General features: G+C 35.4%; 1 protein-coding gene across 2 annotated transcripts in view; it reads left to right on the top strand.

Annotated features, from left to right (window-relative positions):
- Window positions 1–10,911, top strand: part of LOC126825043 (sodium/hydrogen exchanger 10) — a 28,056-nt gene extending 17,145 nt beyond the window's left edge. For both annotated transcript variants that reach the window (XM_050554472.1, XM_050554473.1), the window contains exons 16-28: window positions 399–653; window positions 1,776–1,946; window positions 4,176–4,377; window positions 5,004–5,152; window positions 5,436–5,561; window positions 5,766–5,864; window positions 6,114–6,260; window positions 7,217–7,357; window positions 7,635–7,740; window positions 7,924–8,006; window positions 8,256–8,435; window positions 9,085–9,185; window positions 10,077–10,911. In XM_050554472.1, coding sequence (XP_050410429.1) covers window positions 399–653; window positions 1,776–1,946; window positions 4,176–4,377; window positions 5,004–5,152; window positions 5,436–5,561; window positions 5,766–5,864; window positions 6,114–6,260; window positions 7,217–7,357; window positions 7,635–7,740; window positions 7,924–8,006; window positions 8,256–8,435; window positions 9,085–9,185; window positions 10,077–10,194 — 1,878 coding nt within the window. In that variant the 3' untranslated portion in view covers window positions 10,195–10,911. The remainder of the gene's footprint in view (window positions 1–398; window positions 654–1,775; window positions 1,947–4,175; window positions 4,378–5,003; window positions 5,153–5,435; window positions 5,562–5,765; window positions 5,865–6,113; window positions 6,261–7,216; window positions 7,358–7,634; window positions 7,741–7,923; window positions 8,007–8,255; window positions 8,436–9,084; window positions 9,186–10,076) is intronic.
- Window positions 10,912–17,718: the final 6,807 nt, after the last annotated feature.

The following is a 17,718-nucleotide window of genomic DNA, read 5'->3' as shown; positions in this document are numbered from 1 at the left end:
GAATATTCAAGCTCATGTAATCATACATCTACAAATTTTTATGATACATTTGCTAGTCTATATCAACAAATTTTTACTCATTATTTCTTATGCTGTACTCTTAAGTTCACTATGTATATAGGCTTACTATTTCTTTTTTTCGGGAGGGACTGACAAGGACAGCTGTCTAGTCGTTCGGATGGGACGAAAAACCGAGGTCCCGCGTACACATTGGCGTGCACGCAAAAGATCCCTTGACAGTTGGAATTCGATATAAGAGCAGGCCTTAGTGCCGCTATCCGGGCAAAATTGCCCTCGTAGCACACTGTATGGCGTATGCCCGTCTTCATTAGCCCAATTCGGAGCAGAACAGTAGGACGTTAAACCCCATTTCATTTCATTTCATTTCTTTGTTTCAGAGAAAACTAGTGAAGAACCTCATTCAAAAAACTCCACAATGTTGTTCAAACAATCCTTTTATAAGTAGATTATTTGTGGTGGTAGTATCCAGGCCATTTCGTATCTGTATTTACATCATCCTTGCCTTTGATATGGTCAACTGGATATTGTCGTTAGTCAGTGAAAGAGCTGACCAGTGGCATGACTACAGGATCTACTTCCGGTCCATCAATGCGACATTTGTCATCATCTATATTTTTGAGTTCCTGGCTAAGGTAAAAAAAAATTCAGTATATGCAGTTTATAAAAAAGATTTGTTTTATAAACATTCAGCGTATTTTGGTAGTTTGGATGACCTCCGCTGTGCTATAGACATGCCATTACATTGTCGAGTGAAACGTTTTCAGACGATCTATCCATCGTAGGAGACTTCCTCTGAATGAAATAGTTACTTGGAAATCTTGATTTTGAAGGATGGTGTCACACTCACAGTCTAGTCTATGGATCATAGAATGACGAGGCACGATTGCCGATTGCCATAATTAAGTAGCGTAATAGTGCTGTTACGGAATCCGTAAATTACGGAATCCGTAATTTCGTCACTTTTTATGATATCAATTAAATTTTGGATATGATATATAGAATATGTCTACATCAAGTTACGTGTGTCTGTCGGTCACTTTTGGCAATACTTTGGGTGCTCTTGTCGGTGATTAGCAAGCCCGGAACTCAACAAGGACAGCTGGCTAGTCGTTCGGATGGGACGAAAAACCGAGGTCCCGTGTACACATTGACGTACACGTAAAAGATCCCTTGGCATTTTGAATTCGATATAAGAGTAGGCCGTAGCGCCGCTGCCCGGGCAAAATTTCCCTCATAGCACACTGTATGGCGTATGCCCGTCTTCATTAGCCCAGGTTACCAGCAGAACAGTAGGACGTTAAACCCCATTTCGTTTCGTTTCGTTTCCGGAACTCAACGCTAACTTTATCAGTACGATAAATGAGGTATGTCCTGGGCCATTCGACTTATGAGACCGTCCCAATCCCAACCCTCGCGGCTAGAAGAAGATGAAATTGTGTTTAAACACAATAGAGTAAAATCGAGGGTGATGACGGATGTTTAAGATTACAGTACATGCAAAGAAGGCTTATGAGAGTTCCTAAATTAAATGTATTATACATCTTGACCGTATAGCCCCCTAGATCTTGAGGCCCTATGCTTCAGTCTGCCAAGTCTATAGGTAAATCCGATATTGCCCAGAGCGTTACATGGTCATTTGTTTATTGTCTCAACCTGTGAACCCTTTAATAGACCGTTCAACAACTTTTACTATTGTTATCTACATAAATTGTCAATAACTGGATATTCGACTATTTTCTATTTATATTTTACAGGTCATAACGCAGAGAGGAGAATATTTTAAGCTTGTATGGCAAATAATCAGTTTTATAATCATTATTCATGGAATTATTGACGTGGCTTTGGAGTTTTCATTTCCTTCGAAGGAATACGTCATTTTGATATTTATTATCTTCAGGTGTATTCGTGTACTTCGATTTATTGAGGTAAGGCGTTCCGTTTTTATTCAGTTTTGTCTTAATAGTTGCGCATCGCTAATCTCTCGGATGGACCTCGGATGGAATTAATGCTGTATTCGTTACCGCTTGGAAATATGGTGTTTCCTACTAGGAAATAGTAAATACCATACTTATCGTGTTCGGGGGCACAAATGGGAAAATCAACGTGGTCGCCATTATCACTTCAAGGATTATTAAAACCGCTAATCACCATTTGTGAAATTTAAATCGCTGAAAGGAATATCAGTCCAAAGAAGGTTCAGTTCTGTTCAGTATTTACAAAGATATGATAAATTGAAAATTTATCAGCGTTCCGCATCCAATGCAAACGATATAAACAAGCCAGTGTAACCCTTAAGTATTGGTAAGTCTTTTGATGGCCCTCTTTTAAATCCAATTCAAGCTAGGAAAATATCTACATACACCGTTGATGGCCTATATTGGGTTTTATTCTTAATTAAATGTTAAATAATCAATCTGAGAACAGTTTATTGTACATTAAGCCTGAAAAATTAGATAGGGCCTATTGTCCTAAAAATGCAAATGTCGATGAGCGGCACTGTCAATTAGCTTAGCATAGGTCTATTGGTAATATCTAATTATTTTTTTCGGTGTGTAGACAATTTAAATTCAAAGAAACGTTCGTTAGTCCCGAAAAGACCTAGTTTGTGCCGAGTTTTCTCTCACATCTTCTCTTAGCTTTATTTAATGTCCGCTTCCATCGAAGGTGATATCGCAGACAAGTTGTCTTTTTTTTAAATTTTCATTATCATAGCGCACGAAATTGAGAAGGCGTCCCTATCTCCAAGCCACATACGCTCACACCAGGGATCGAAACCACAACCGCAAGTCAGAGGTGAACGGCCAGCTAGAGTTCGAAACGTGACACTCTAGACCACTAGGCCATCCCAAACCCCCCTTTTCTCTCACGCTAATGGAACATTTTTATACACCCACCGTCGCCCCTGTCCGTCCGTCCGTCCACAATTTGTTTGTGGAGACTCTACAGGTCACAATTTTTATCCGATTCTGACGAAACTTGAAATATAGGTCTATCCCCCAAAGATCTTGGTTCCTTGCGATATTCGCGCATATCAGACTGTAACTTCCTGGATTATGGCCCCTGGTTGTACGAAAAATCGTGTTTTTTTAGCTTGTGGGTTCTCTAGAGGTCACAATGTTTATCCGATTTTAAAAACCGTTTAAATATATCTCCATTTCATCACAATGAAGGTTGAATTCCAATTTCGGGAAAATCGAAATGAAACTGCAACGACGAAATGGTCGCTCTTTGTACGCAAATTGTGTAAAAGTATGTAATTCGAAGGTTGTGGGCCCTCTTGTCACAATTTTTTTCCGATTTTGATGAAAGTTAAAATATATCTTTATACCCCAACGATCCCAGTCCTTTTCGATATTTGCGCATTTCATCCCATAACTTTCTTAATTATGGCCCCTGATTGTACGAAAAATCGCTTTTGCTTTTAGCTTGTTCTCTATCCATCTCTTGCAAAATGTGGCCGTATCTTGTCATGTGTTTCTTGTCATTGCTCACAAAATGTATCCCAATGTAAAATCCTATAAATCACGTATTCAGATCGATCTGCACATCCACAAGAAGCATTTAACTACAAAAATGGTATAATTACCGTTCAAAACTTTAAATTCTGTAATTTGGACTGCCAACTTGTTACGTCATATGTCGTGAACTCGATATAGTTTTAGTTCTCCAGTAGAAATCACGACTTCCGAGCCATTTTTTGTGGTTACGAACGCTACTTACCATTTCGTTAGTCGTATTTCTCATAAAACCGAGGAGTAACGAGTATAGATAAAGCCCGGGGTCCATCCGAGTAGCCCTTGGCTGTTGGAATTCGACGAAGAATACAGAAAACGCCTAGCTTGTCAGGTTTTACGTTCTTGGGCTGTAATGTGCCTAGTCGTTCGGATGACACGAAAAACCGAGGTCCATCCGTGTACAGTTTGGGGTGCGCATAAAAAACAACCTCTTGGTTTTATATTATCTGTTTTTATCGATTTCTGGAGCCGTGGAGGGTTAAATATAAATGCCACCGATTTTCTTTGAATAAAAGAAACCTTAAGAGTATATTAATGAATAAGGTTATATACGTTCAGGCTGATTAAATAAAAATTTTAATTAATCCGTGTTCCGATAAATTCTTGAGAATACTCACTTTGATACAAATTTGTTTTCAGGCCATGCTGAATATGATATTGAAATTTCTGGATTATCAGATGACAACAGGAATAAGTATAGGCTATGACGTGGGAAGAGGTTATGTAGCAGGAGAAGAAGAAGTTCGTAAATTAATTGATAGAATGGTTGATAATGCAGATATAGCGTCACATTTAAAGAACACTAGTGACAATGGGAAACTTGAAGTTATTCGTTGTCTAGGTAAATAGACCGGGGATGTAATGTAGTTAATGACAAAAATTTCCATTCAGTATGTGCTCACTTTTAAAAGTAAACTTATTTTATCGTAATCGACCAACTCCATATTTTAAAGTTCATATTTTTAGGAAACTTTCCGAGGGCCACCGAGTTATCATACAGTAAAATGTTCTCACGACAGAATTTTGTTTTCTCAGAAACCCAATTGCAAACAATATAAACAATAAAACGGCTCAAAATCCTAAACCTTTCAGGAACTTATCGACTATAGAATGATGATAGATAGTTTGATCTCTATAAGCTTTGCAAGGGGTGAATAAGGGGCGAAATATGAGATGTCGATTTGAATCATAATTGAAATAATGTTTAGAGCAATAAGCGCCTAAAACTACAAACTTTTATTGGGGCATCAGCTCCCTCCCCAGCTTTGACCTTATCTGTAATATCTACTAAACCCCACTGTCACTGTTACCCCCCCCCCCCCCCCCCCACCCCACGTGCCCATCCTGCCATGCCACATGTTACTGTTGCTGACGCCCACAGATTCTATATAGAAAAGTATTAATGTTATATTAAACATATAAACATTATATTCCACACAGAATCTACAATATTTATTCTATTTATAGGTATATTACAGAAAGAATATCCCCAAATTGCACTCTCAGTTAAAACAAGGCAAGCAGCGAGAAGTGTTTTAAACAGTTTAAGAGATGGAATACAGAAATTATTAGAAGATGGTGTTTTACAAGAATCGGAAACTGAAAAATTACACCAAGTAATTAACCATTTCCAAAACTTTTAAAAAATATGTTAAGCCGGGATTGCGAAATATTTGTATAATGACAATGTGGGACTGTATTCATTGTTAGGTTCCTTCTGGTAACATTAGCTCTTCTTTTAAAAGTGCAACCGGAACCGACGACATTTTAAATTGGTGCATTTGACGTACTTCATTAAATCAAGTCTATGGATTGGATTAACATGTTATTATTTATTTTAAAAAAAAAACTAGCATAATTCAGAGCTAATTGTATTTCTTGAATTTATTTTTTTGACAGAAAGTAGAGGATAAAATGAAAAAAGTGTTGTCTCTACCACCTAAAATCCCAGTCCCACCACCAGACAAGATGTTAAATAATGTTACTTGGTTAGAACAGGATCAAGAAATCATTGACTTTATAAAGGTAACGCCAATTTGGTTCCATTTAATTTTGTAAGAATGGACATATTTAATTTACAAAAAATTAACAGCCTTTTCATATTCAAAAGAGGAAATCTGTAATTGTATTAGAAAGGAGGAGGATGGGGGGGGGGGTATGAGGGGGTTAGCATGAGACAATTCAAAACATTTTCTTGATACTGATATTACCTAATATTATTTGTTATAGGCTAGAGCTAAATTAGTTAATTATAGTTTTGATGATGTAATAGTAAAAGAAGGAGATCCATCTAATGGTATATATATTATTGTTTCTGGTTTAGTCAGGGTAAGTGTAGTATTTTTATTATTTTTAAGGGTGATTTGTAAATCAATTTAACTATTGTAATATGTTATAAACATTTTGATTTTTTTTAAAAAAAGAAGAATTTAACGAAGAATAAATTTGATAAAAAAAGATAACCCAATAAAAATGAAGGGTATAAGAGTTATTGTATGTGCACGGCAACGAGTACACTGGTGAATCGTGTTTTTTATGCCATCCGATTGACTGTGTTTTTATATTTAATTCTTACAGTTTACTAGAAGCAAGAAGGGAAAAATAGACAGCAAATCAGAAGATAAAGTAATGGACTTTATGTCTACAGGAAGTATAATTGGTGAAATGGGTTTGTTGACACATGGTAATAGAATGGCCAGTGTTATGTGTGAAACTGCAGTGCAGGTATGACCTTTGAAGCATTTAGAGCACATCTAGTTCTGTGGATCAGGGTACAATACATTTGATATGTTGATACTTTAGAATATGTCTATATTGATATGTTGATACCGAGACGTTTATAATAAATTCAACTGATCTGTTAATACTGAGATGGTTATAATATTGTTGATATGCTGATATTTTAGGCTGTGATTATACAAGAGTTAAATGTTTATGTCTATGATTCAGTTGATGTGTTGATAAAACAGTTCAAATATTTATACTATGTTTATAATAGAGTTGATGTGTTGATACTTTAGGCTGTGTTTATAAAAGAGGTGATGCTCAAGCCATGTTTATAATACAGTTGATGTATTGATACTTTAGGCTGTATTTGTAAAATAGTTGATGTGTTGATACTTTAGGCTGTGTTTATAAAAGAGTCGATGTCACGGTCATGTCTATGATAAGAGTTAATGTCAAGGTCGTGTCTATAATAGAGTTGATCTGGGTTGAAACTATAGTTTTACTTCAGTTCACACTTCTGGACATGTCTATAACACAGTTGACATTTTGATACGTTAGACTTTTTTAAGTTGATATCTTGATACGTTGGGCTCTTTTTAAGTTAATATGTTTAAGTTGATATTTGATACAAGCTTTGTTTCAGTTGATATTTGATACGGGCTTTGTTGATATTTTGAAAGGTTAGACTATGTTTAAATTGATATGTTTACGTTGATATTTTTTATACGCAAAACTGTTTAAGTTGATATTTTGATAGGTTAGGCTATGAATATAATATAGTTGATATTTTGATACGTTAGGCCTTATTTAAGTTGATGTTTTGATACGCTAGACTATATTTAAGATGATATTTTTATACGTTATAGGCCATGTTTATAATAGAGTTGATAATGTGGTATCTTAGATTGTGTGTATGCAGTTTATATATTAAAATTATTGTATTACCATCTCAGGCGCTGTTTATTAGCACTGCTGATATGGAAGAAGCATTTAACGAATTTGATGATACTGACCCAACTCTAGAATATAGACTATGGAAAGTTTGCGCTACACGATTAGCTGTTGGTATTTTAATGGAGCAACCTTCATACCAGGTCAGTTATTATTTTTTTCATAATTACGAAGCAAGCCCACCTCTTCCAAAACATGTTGGCGTGGTTTCGATCCCAAACTTGTGCATGACCGAGAGTAGAATCGCCTGCCCAAGCCAGTAGTTATTCCCCGGTCCTCTGGTTTGCTCCCACTGCTAAAGCAAATTGTTGAAATCAAATCGTACGATATGTTAGTCCCGAGTGGATGTTCGGATTTTGTTATCCAGCTCATCTAATTTGATATTTAAATTTAAAAAAATCTTTGATTTTAATTGCACAGGGCATCACACGTGAAAAGATTAAATTGCGACTAGAATCTGCTTATATTACTGCTGGAGCAGACTTTACAATGAATTCCAAAATGGCGGATGTAGTACTAATCCATGGTAAGAGTTATGACAATTTAATTTATTTCCGTTTTTATATTGATTTGTACGGAAGACTATTAGGGTCAATCAGATGAAAAGCAAATCTGATTGTCTCGTAATAAAGACAAACTTAGAAGACTATTAATAATCATAATATAAATATTTTCATTTGTTAAGTATCCAAATATATTTATTATTCAGGGGATGCCCTGAATGCCTTTACCAGAGACGAATATCATGGGCCATGCTACATTCCTTGGACATGTTTAAAACTAAACTTTCTGGTATGTTTCTGAACTTCATTTTAAATCTGGTTTAATCGCCTACCTTTGATTTCAAAAATATCCCCAATTCATAGTTTTATGACAGATTGTTAGATCGATTTTGCTAAATAAAAATGTTTCATTTTAATGTAATATCCAGTGAAGTTAATTTGAAGTGATTGATATATTTAAAGGTATATTTCTCTAGCAGTACATTATATTTTCTGTAATCTGCTTAAAATGCCATTTCGTATATTTATTAAATTTCAGTTAGAGAAAATCAGCAACCCAATTCTACTGGTGATACCGAGTGAAACTGGAGATTCTATTATTGGAGTGCCAACATACAGGCGTCAGTCCTACCATCCTGATCACCCGGCATCCATCGGCTATGAAGATAGAAAATGCATAACGCATAAGTCCCAACAAAGTCCTGAATCTGAGAAAGGGGTATTTAGCGATCTATAGTTCTGTGCTCACTAGGTTTCATCTTTGATCCAAACTGGGTGCCAATCCCGTTGTTCCTTTAAAATACATTGTATCCCTGTAATGTAAAATTACGTTGTCTACAATAAGCCCCTCTTGAGAACAGACGCGAAGCTAGTTAACCCACATTTTAATTCCTAAATCAACGATTTTAGTCGAAAAAAACCCACAAAGTTTACCTTGAGAATTTTGTGAAATATTTATTCCGGTTCCATTTTCATATTTATTAAAATGATTATTTAGTTTTCTAAAAAAGGATTAGTACACACATCTTTCAATATAGCGGCCATTCAGGACAGAGGTCTATGCTTATAGTAGATAGTTCTATGTGCGCAGAATGGAGCTGTAATTGTATACCAATAGGGCGGTGCAAGGTAAAATCCAGTGTTACATAAAACTATCTAACTGTGGCAATAGATAGAAGAGGCAAGAATGTCGTGATGTGATTTGTGTTGTGTGTGATTTGTAGGTAATTAAATATTTTTAAGTGCTGGGTCAAAAAGGTTATTGCGCAGTGTTCTTAGAAACACTAACAATGTATACAACCAGATAACCATTTATATATTTTCTTTCTCCAAGGCCAAGAAATTAATTTTGTGATATTTTATTGTAGAAGAAAACCGTATCATTTAAAGGACGACATACATCTAGAGTTGGTGTTTTAAATCCAGATGATTTTAAAATGAATGGATCAGTTGTCCACGATTACAAAGGGTAAGTGTATTTAACAAACTATCGCTCCATTTAGGTATAAGTAGTGAAGGGTATTTATTGTACACGGGCGTGCCACCTATCTCATAAAGTCAGTCTATTAGTCAGTAGTTTTTCTCCTTTGTTACGAAATCTAGTTAGCATTTGGGTATAAGTAGTGAACGTTGTCGTGCATGACGAAGGGTAGAATACCCGATGTCCTTTATCTGAATTAAATCAGTCTATTATGGTAGTTATTCCCCTTTGTTACGAAATCTTGTTAACACCTTAAAGGCTTTGTTTTGAAATTTACACTGGTTATCTATTCTAAACATATTGACTTTCTACGATTTGGAGTAAAACTCCTTGAGTTGTTTCCCTTACAGTCACCAATCATTAGAAATGGTTACGTATCCTATTAAAGGAAGAAGCCTATTGATTGTCTGTTAGTCACATTTTTTATTGGTACATTAAAGAAACATTTTCCTCGTGTCTATGTAAATTTATATGGGCTGTCTATGCCATTGAAACGAAGAAGCCTATAGATTTTCAATGTTTTCAGTAATCAACCCCAAATTTATGCCCCGTTTTAGAACTTTTGGGCTGTCATTATTAACCCTTTTTCTTCTCAAATTTATATTGGTTATCTATCTATCCGTACTGTTCAGTTCTTATCCTGGGTTCAACGTTTTTCTCCCGCCAACTTTTCCTTTTAGTTTCCTCTTCCGTCCAAATAAATAACTTTCGATATATTTTAATAATTTTTATTACGTTTTTATTTTCAATAAAATATACATACAACTATACTGCATAACTTATAACTATATTTGAATAAATAATCAATTAATTCATTTTTAAAAAAAATATATTTTCTAAATTGAATAAAGTTTAATTTTTTATGTTTGTCTGTTTAAGTGTTGCAAATGGTATTATCGAGGCTTCTGAAGAAATAGAAAATAACACCGACAGGACTACAATGAACAAAACTGGAACTAGTTCAGAAACTAAGCAAAATGAGCAGTCAACGAAATAACAAGTAATTTAAAATGTTTGAAAACACCCCCCCCACACACACACACACGCACACACACATCTTGGTCACTCGATGCACACGGAACATTCTGATTTCGAACAACGACAACAACAAGAAGATGAGTAGCTGGTCAAAAAAAAAAAAAAAAAAAAAAAAGAAAAGACAAATACATTGGCGTCTTTCTAAATAGCCCCACCCCTCCCCATTTGCTTAATGCACATGTTTATTTATACTTGTATTACTAATATGTATTATATACGCATATTTGATTATTTTGTTACCTATGTAAATGTATCAACCTGATAAAACACAGATCCTATTTCGTTTCGTTTTTTATAATTCACAATTTCGATTTACTTGTCTTTACTACACTAGGATCTGGAAGTGGTTGCTGTGGGGAATTAGCCAATAAAACGGTCTGTTGCGGCGAGTTCTTGGCGTGCGAAACACGGAACTGTGGGTGTCCAACTAGAAACATCAACCATGGTTGGTTAATCAAAAGCCGCTCGTTTGGCCCTGACGGGATCCCCCACTACAACCAGTCAGATCTGCATGTTGTGGAGACAATCGAAAATATAAAAAAACGAAACGAAATATAGATCTGTATTTTAATCAGATTGTAAATGTATGTACATGTAATTTAAAAATAATGTATGACTGTATACATATATTTTATATATATATTAGATACAGACAAATAAACTTTCATCAAAAGTATATTTTGTAAAATTTACTAAAGGGTCTATAAGTAAATAAACTAGCATCTCGACTATCGAAAAACAACCTAGAATATAATATATAATACTCCAAAATGTTCTGGAATATAACGGTCATTACGTGTATAATATTCACGCCATGACGGACACCGCTTTGCTTTTGACACACCTAATTTCTACTTGTTCACAGAAATGTTGTATGAATAGCCATTTAATCTAGAAGGTTTGGTGACGCCAGCTGAAATTAAATCCAATAATATACAGCTAAAATCTTAAAAATCAATTATCCATTTTATTTCATTCGTCAAGTTTTTACCGGGTACGATTTTAGCAAGCGAAATGTGTGAAATAAAATGGAATGAGGTTTAAACCCTACTATATAGTCTTCTCCGACTGGGCTTTATGCGCCATATAGTGTGATATGCGGGAAATATTACCCGAACAGCGGCATTACGGCCTACTCTTATTACAACTGCAAAGAGTTCTTTTACGTGCACCACAATATGTACACGCGACCTCATTTATTGCACCATCCGAACGACTATATGTTGTCCCTTGTCCGGCCCTCCGTTCTGCACTACTGGCAATACACTCGCATCTAGTTCTAACTTGTTTGTAACCAGACCACCCCGATCAGAGACAGTTCAATTCGCCCTCATCTCGTTCTTATTGCGTTTAAACGCGCCCCAATTGCGTGTGCAATCCCGTCCTGACTCTTGTCATTCCTTTGTCTTCAATATCAACCAAGGTGGAAACGGACGTAACATTTCACGAACGAACGACGAACAAATTGCCATGCCTCATTCCCGTTCAACACCTCAAGCTATGCAGATCAAGACATTCAAATATAGTACTACAGTGTTTCCTGTGTTTCATCATTCCTCCAAAGAGAAGTGCCAGAAGACTGCCCGTGGAAAAGCTGCCACTAACACTGCTCGAAGACCCCCAAGCTGCAGCTCCTCTGAAGGCCGGCCAGATCAGACTCATGTTTCTGAGTCTGTCACTGGACCTTGTATATGTCCACACTCTCTCTCAGTAGATGTTGAAGAGCAGCGCAAGTCCCTGAAGAAAACCAAGACCTACGCCTGGGGCCTGCTTCACGAAATTCTAACTAAGATAAAATCCAAATTTTAGTAATTTGATTGGATAATATTAGACTGATTGTAGAGCTTAGCCAATCAAAATTGAAGTATCTACTAAAATTTGGATTTTATCTTTAGTTAAAATTTTGTGAAACAGGACCCTGGTCATCCTGCAAATTGTTGCTCGACGTTATAACACATCCCCAGTAGTACGGCGATTCTATTCATAATACGTCCATCTCGTTTTACGTACGTTGTCACTCCATCATTTTGCAGGACGGGGAAAATTTTAAACAGACTGGAAGTTCTAGGGCATCTTTCTGTTGGACGGGGAAAATTTTGAACAGACTGCAAGTCGGAGCCCATCCATGAAGTTCTTAAACAGTTGCTACTACGTTCACTCTGTTAGCACACAGTTTGAGCACGTTTAGCAACATCTTACAGAACGTATTGATGACCAATTTCATATGATGGGGGCTTTAGGACATTTGTTAAGCTTTTAACGATTATGTCTATCAGTATGGGTAAGAATTTATTTCCAGCTATGAATTCGGGGATATTAGTATAGATTACTCAGATATCGATCTATCCTTAATTACTATAATATTCAAGATAATTATCAACTTTTAACGATATAACAAGATTTTAATGACAACAATAATTACAACTGAACAATGTATTAATGACAATAATGTTAAAGATGCATTACGTCGGAGGTAAATCTGCTTATTTGGGGTCTTTCTTTTGGCTTCAAATGTTTTTTTATTTATTATTTAGACACTTATTCACATAGCAAGCTCATAATCAATGGATTGGAACACGATCGCCATTTGATAATTTAATTTAAAAATGGATAATCGGGACTTTGTTTATTATCGTAACAATGGTACTGGACAATCGGACACTTCAAAGCCTGATAACTTCGCTCTGAAACGAGTAATAGGGGTGAAATTTTCAATATCCTCACAGTTTATTATCTATTTTGAAACTATTATAGCTCTTTATCTGAATCTTACATAATGCATCTTTAATAATAATAATAACAACAACTGGATTTTTAAAGATAGAAATATTAACGATTACACAAAATATTAAAAAGAATACAATTAATAATAATAACAACTGAACAAAATGCTAATATCAATACTATTAATAATGATAGCAACTGAACAAAATATTAATCACAATAATATTAATGATAATTTATAAAATTTATAAAATTCCAAAATAAGTGGATTTATAGCCCTAAACCGTTCAGCTACGGAAAGAAAAGGGCAAACAAAATGACCATCTTTCAATTACCAAAAGTAGTAGTATTTTAAAGAATTGTCTTTTTAATTGTATAAATAAATGAATGAATGAATGGATGAATGAACAAATCGTTGAACGAATCAAAGATAGATGCACATTTGATAGTAAAATATATCTGAATGAAACAAAATATTAAACATGGATAAAGATTATTATTTAGGTAAAAAAAAAGATATAGATAATGAGATGATCGTTTTTGCTATAATAGTTTAAAAATGAAAAATGAGTATATTGAACATTTCATTCAAATTACTTTAGTCTGAGCGAAGTTATGATTGTTTGAAAATGGGGCTTATTTTTTTTTATTATCGCAGCAATGGTAACTGACAATCGACAATCTTCATTATCCATTTATCGTTAAATTTTTAAATCCATTTAAATCTCAGCCATCGGATGGAAATGAAATGAAATGGGGTTTAACGTCCTACTGTTCTGCTCCAACTGGGCTAATGAAGACGGACATACGCCATGACGTGTGCTATGAGGGAAATTTTGCCCGCACAGCGGCACTACGGCCTAATCTTATATCGAATTCCAACTGCCAAGGGAACTTTTACGTGGACGCCAATGTGTACATGGGACCTCGGTCATTGGATGGACTAGCGAGTGTTGAGTACATGTTTAAATAAAATAAAACCAAGTACGAACAATATTTTATATAACATTTGAAGGCAAAATAAAGACCTGCAATAATCAGATTTAGCTCTTACATAATACATCTTTAATGCAGTCAATAAATAAGTAATTAGAAGACGCGTTTATAAATGGTATCTAAAATAGACGCTATTTTATCATAATCATTAAACTAATAATAGAAATCATCAGGTTCAATTATGAAAATATTTAAAAAGCCGACCCTAGTGGCGTGCACTTACGTCAGTATTTCATTTATGGATGGATAGTACTAAACCTAGTCCTAGAATTTGAAATTATCTTTCGGCTATTATTCTAGATATATTTAATTGACGCGTATACTATCTCCCTGGTTATGTCTACCGCATCGTTAACACTGTTCATAACGTGCATTTTGCATACGGATAGTCCATTAGCCAATCACGCTATTTTACCGAGATTTCGTCGTATGGTTTTGATGCAGCTATGGCGGGTGTGGCGCCAGGCAGGGTAAGCTTACACTTCCGGACACCTGTTACCACTGTTTGTCGTGTATTTTGTACACGTTGAACAGTCCATTTGCTGATTACACCATTTGGCCTATACCGTTTTTTTTTAGGACTTTTTTAGGAGTTTTGTCTAATGGTTTGGATTGTACGTACTTGGTTTTATTTTATTAGTTTAAACTGTTTACGCGTCAAAGCGGTTCCTAAACCTAATCACTTATAATCTTATAATTAACAGCACTCGTAATTGAAGTTACTATTTGGGAGTTAATGTTTCTAGCTTAGATGATCAAGTATTAATTAACGTTAAAGTCCTGATGTGCCATTTTAAACAATATGAATCACCTGCAAACTACAATATTGTAAACAGGTGAATTTCTAATAGGAATATCAGTCCTATGACAGTTCAATTCCGTTCAGTATTTACCAAGATATCTGAAATTGAAATTTCGTCGATCTATGCTGTTCGCTATGTAATAGGCCATTTTGTTTTCTACGAAAATTTAATGAGAGGCCTGTTTTAAATCCGATTGAATACAAGCCGGGACATTATCTAGCGTTGGTAATTTCGATTTTGTGTTCATAATTAAATGTTAACTAATCAATCTGAGTGCATATTAGCGTTGATTATAAGCCGTAAGAAATTTGATATTTTAGCGACAAATGCCAGTGGCGCATCGTTACTTTAATTGATATGATTTGTATATATCGTATTGCATTTTATAACGAATGTGTATCATGATTTGTCTAGAACATTATGTTCCCTTGGCGACAAACCATAACCCCATTCTTTCCGAACTGTTTGTTCCTGTGATCTGTGTGATAGAATACATAACTCTGTTTTTATCAAAAAGATATTTTGATACTGGTTAACATATTTACATGTACAACTCTACATATGAAAGTCATTGTGGTTAGATATAGTAATGTCTATCTAATCTCAGAAGTCCTAATCTCAGCTGTTCCCCCCGAGGTCTCAGAGCAGACCTGATTTTCCCTTGGTCCGAGGGCAGACCCTCTTCCCCGGTCTCAGAAGACCTAAAATTCTACTTTTTATAATCCGGAGTGAAATTTGTCACGTGATTTCGGCAAACAATCTTGATTAGTTTTCATGTTATTTAAATGATTAAGCTGATTGGATAACTCGTAGTCACATTGAGTTTGATTGACAGCTAGGGGAGGCTATAGTTAATTAGCGTTGGTAATCAGAACAATGAGAACTAAGCATTAAGAGTCACACCTGTTAGACTAATACCTGTTAAGCTTAAATCTAATATCATATAATTTGTCTAAAAGCACGCCGAGTAAACAAGTTTAATGTCTTACCGTTCTGCCCGATTGTGGTAATGAAGACATGCCTACTCTTATTTCGAATTCAAACTGTCAAGGGATCTTTTACGTGCACGCCGATGTGTACACGAGACTTGGTTTTTCGCCCGATCCTACCCATTATGCATTGTCCCTTGCCAGGCCCTCTGTCCTACACCACTGCCAAGGGATTACCACGCCGACAATCCGTATGAACTTTCTCGACCAATACATGAATCGAACACCGGACCTCCGGGTTATTGATCCAGTGTCTTACTCACTGAGCCACCGCGACTACCCTCGTTACTCAGTGAACCACAGCGGCTACCCTCGTTACATTGAATATCTTGTCAATGACTACAAATATATTTAATACGATGCTACATGTCTTTAGAAGTCCGGGGTGTGCTGTAATTTAATATCTGAATTATCATTTCCTGTTTCTCGATCCAATCTCAAATAAAATAAGATATTGTTTATAAACCAATACAAATACAAAACAAAACTTTGTTCAACTGGTGTATTTCTATATTACTTAAATATTATCAGAATAATTTACTTTTGTACGTAAAATATTTTATATATCTTTAGAGAAAAAATGTGGCCTATTACTTCTCTCAAAAATATCGAGAACGATTATTGCAAAAAAAGAGGCTAAATCAATCGATATAGCCGTATTAGGGCAAATGCACGACAAAGTAGCCTATTTATTCATCTGAAACATATCGAGAATGATTTGCTTTTGTACGTAAAATATTTTATTAGTTTTGACAGAAAAATGTCGTCACGTCTGACGGATTATGAAAAGGGCGAGATTTTACATTGTCCCCAATGAACCACCATATAGTAAACAGCGCCATCTGTTAGCATAATGAGCGTTGAAATTATGACTCACTTTTAACCCGTTGTGATAAGTCATAATTCTAACTTTCATTATGGTAACAGGTGGCGCTATTTACTATATGGTGACCCATTGAGGACATGTGAAATTGTGCCTTTTTTATATAACCCAAAAACACGACATTTTTACTTTCAAACATAGGTACAAAAGTAAATCATACTCGACAATTTTGAAAGAAAAATTGAGCTATTTTTTTCTCTAAAGAAAAATAAAGTATTTTACCTGCAAAAGTAAATTATTCTGATATTATTTAAGTAATCTGGAGATACGCCAGTAGAGCAAATATTTTTTTTTGTGTTTGTTTTGGTTTATAAACAATATTTTATTTCACTTGAAATCGGATTGTGAAAAAGGAAATGATACTTCAGATGTAAAAGTACAGCTCCATGGTCAACAAGATTTTCGGAAAAGGGGCTATAACTCCGGAACAGAAGGTCAGGGAACGCTGATGGACGGGGTAAACCGACAGGGCTCGTTCTCTCATTGCTCCAATGATTTACATCGAACAAGAATTAAATCTGTTAAAGGGAGGTTGAATACTGATGGGGTTTTCGGCTAAGGGGACATTTGATAAAAAAAAATCTGTTAAAAACTATAGCCTGTACTGCGTTCACAGTGTTTTCGGAAAAGGAGGATTACTCCTGAACTGAAGGTCCGATGCTCACTAAACCAATCCAGGATATTTCGATCCGACGATCCCTAACGCATTTTTTAAGTTTCATCTAAAATTGGGCCAGAAACTTCGTGCATACTTCTCTTTCTGTGTAAATGAGAGGGGTCATACCCAAGATGCTGCGGTCCGATATAGATGCACATACCAGATCCGTCGACCATCAACGCATATTTTAAGTGTCATCTAAAAATTGCTATATGTATTACAAGCTTTGCCACTATATGTATTTGCGTAAAGGGACGGGGCAATTTTAATGGGAAGTTACGATTCGATTTCCTCCAAAATCGAATTCATCAGTGATTGTTGTGTATTAAACATATAGCTAATCCAGGAAATAACGGTCCGATATGTGCCAAAATTGAACCTATTTGAGAACTTTATCATATACACATAGATTGTAAGTTTTAAAAGAAAT

This window comes from Patella vulgata, chromosome 6 (assembly GCF_932274485.2).
Source record: "Patella vulgata chromosome 6, xgPatVulg1.2, whole genome shotgun sequence".
Lineage (NCBI taxonomy): Eukaryota > Metazoa > Mollusca > Gastropoda > Patellidae > Patella > Patella vulgata.
This window is presented reverse-complemented; position numbering and strand designations above follow the sequence as displayed.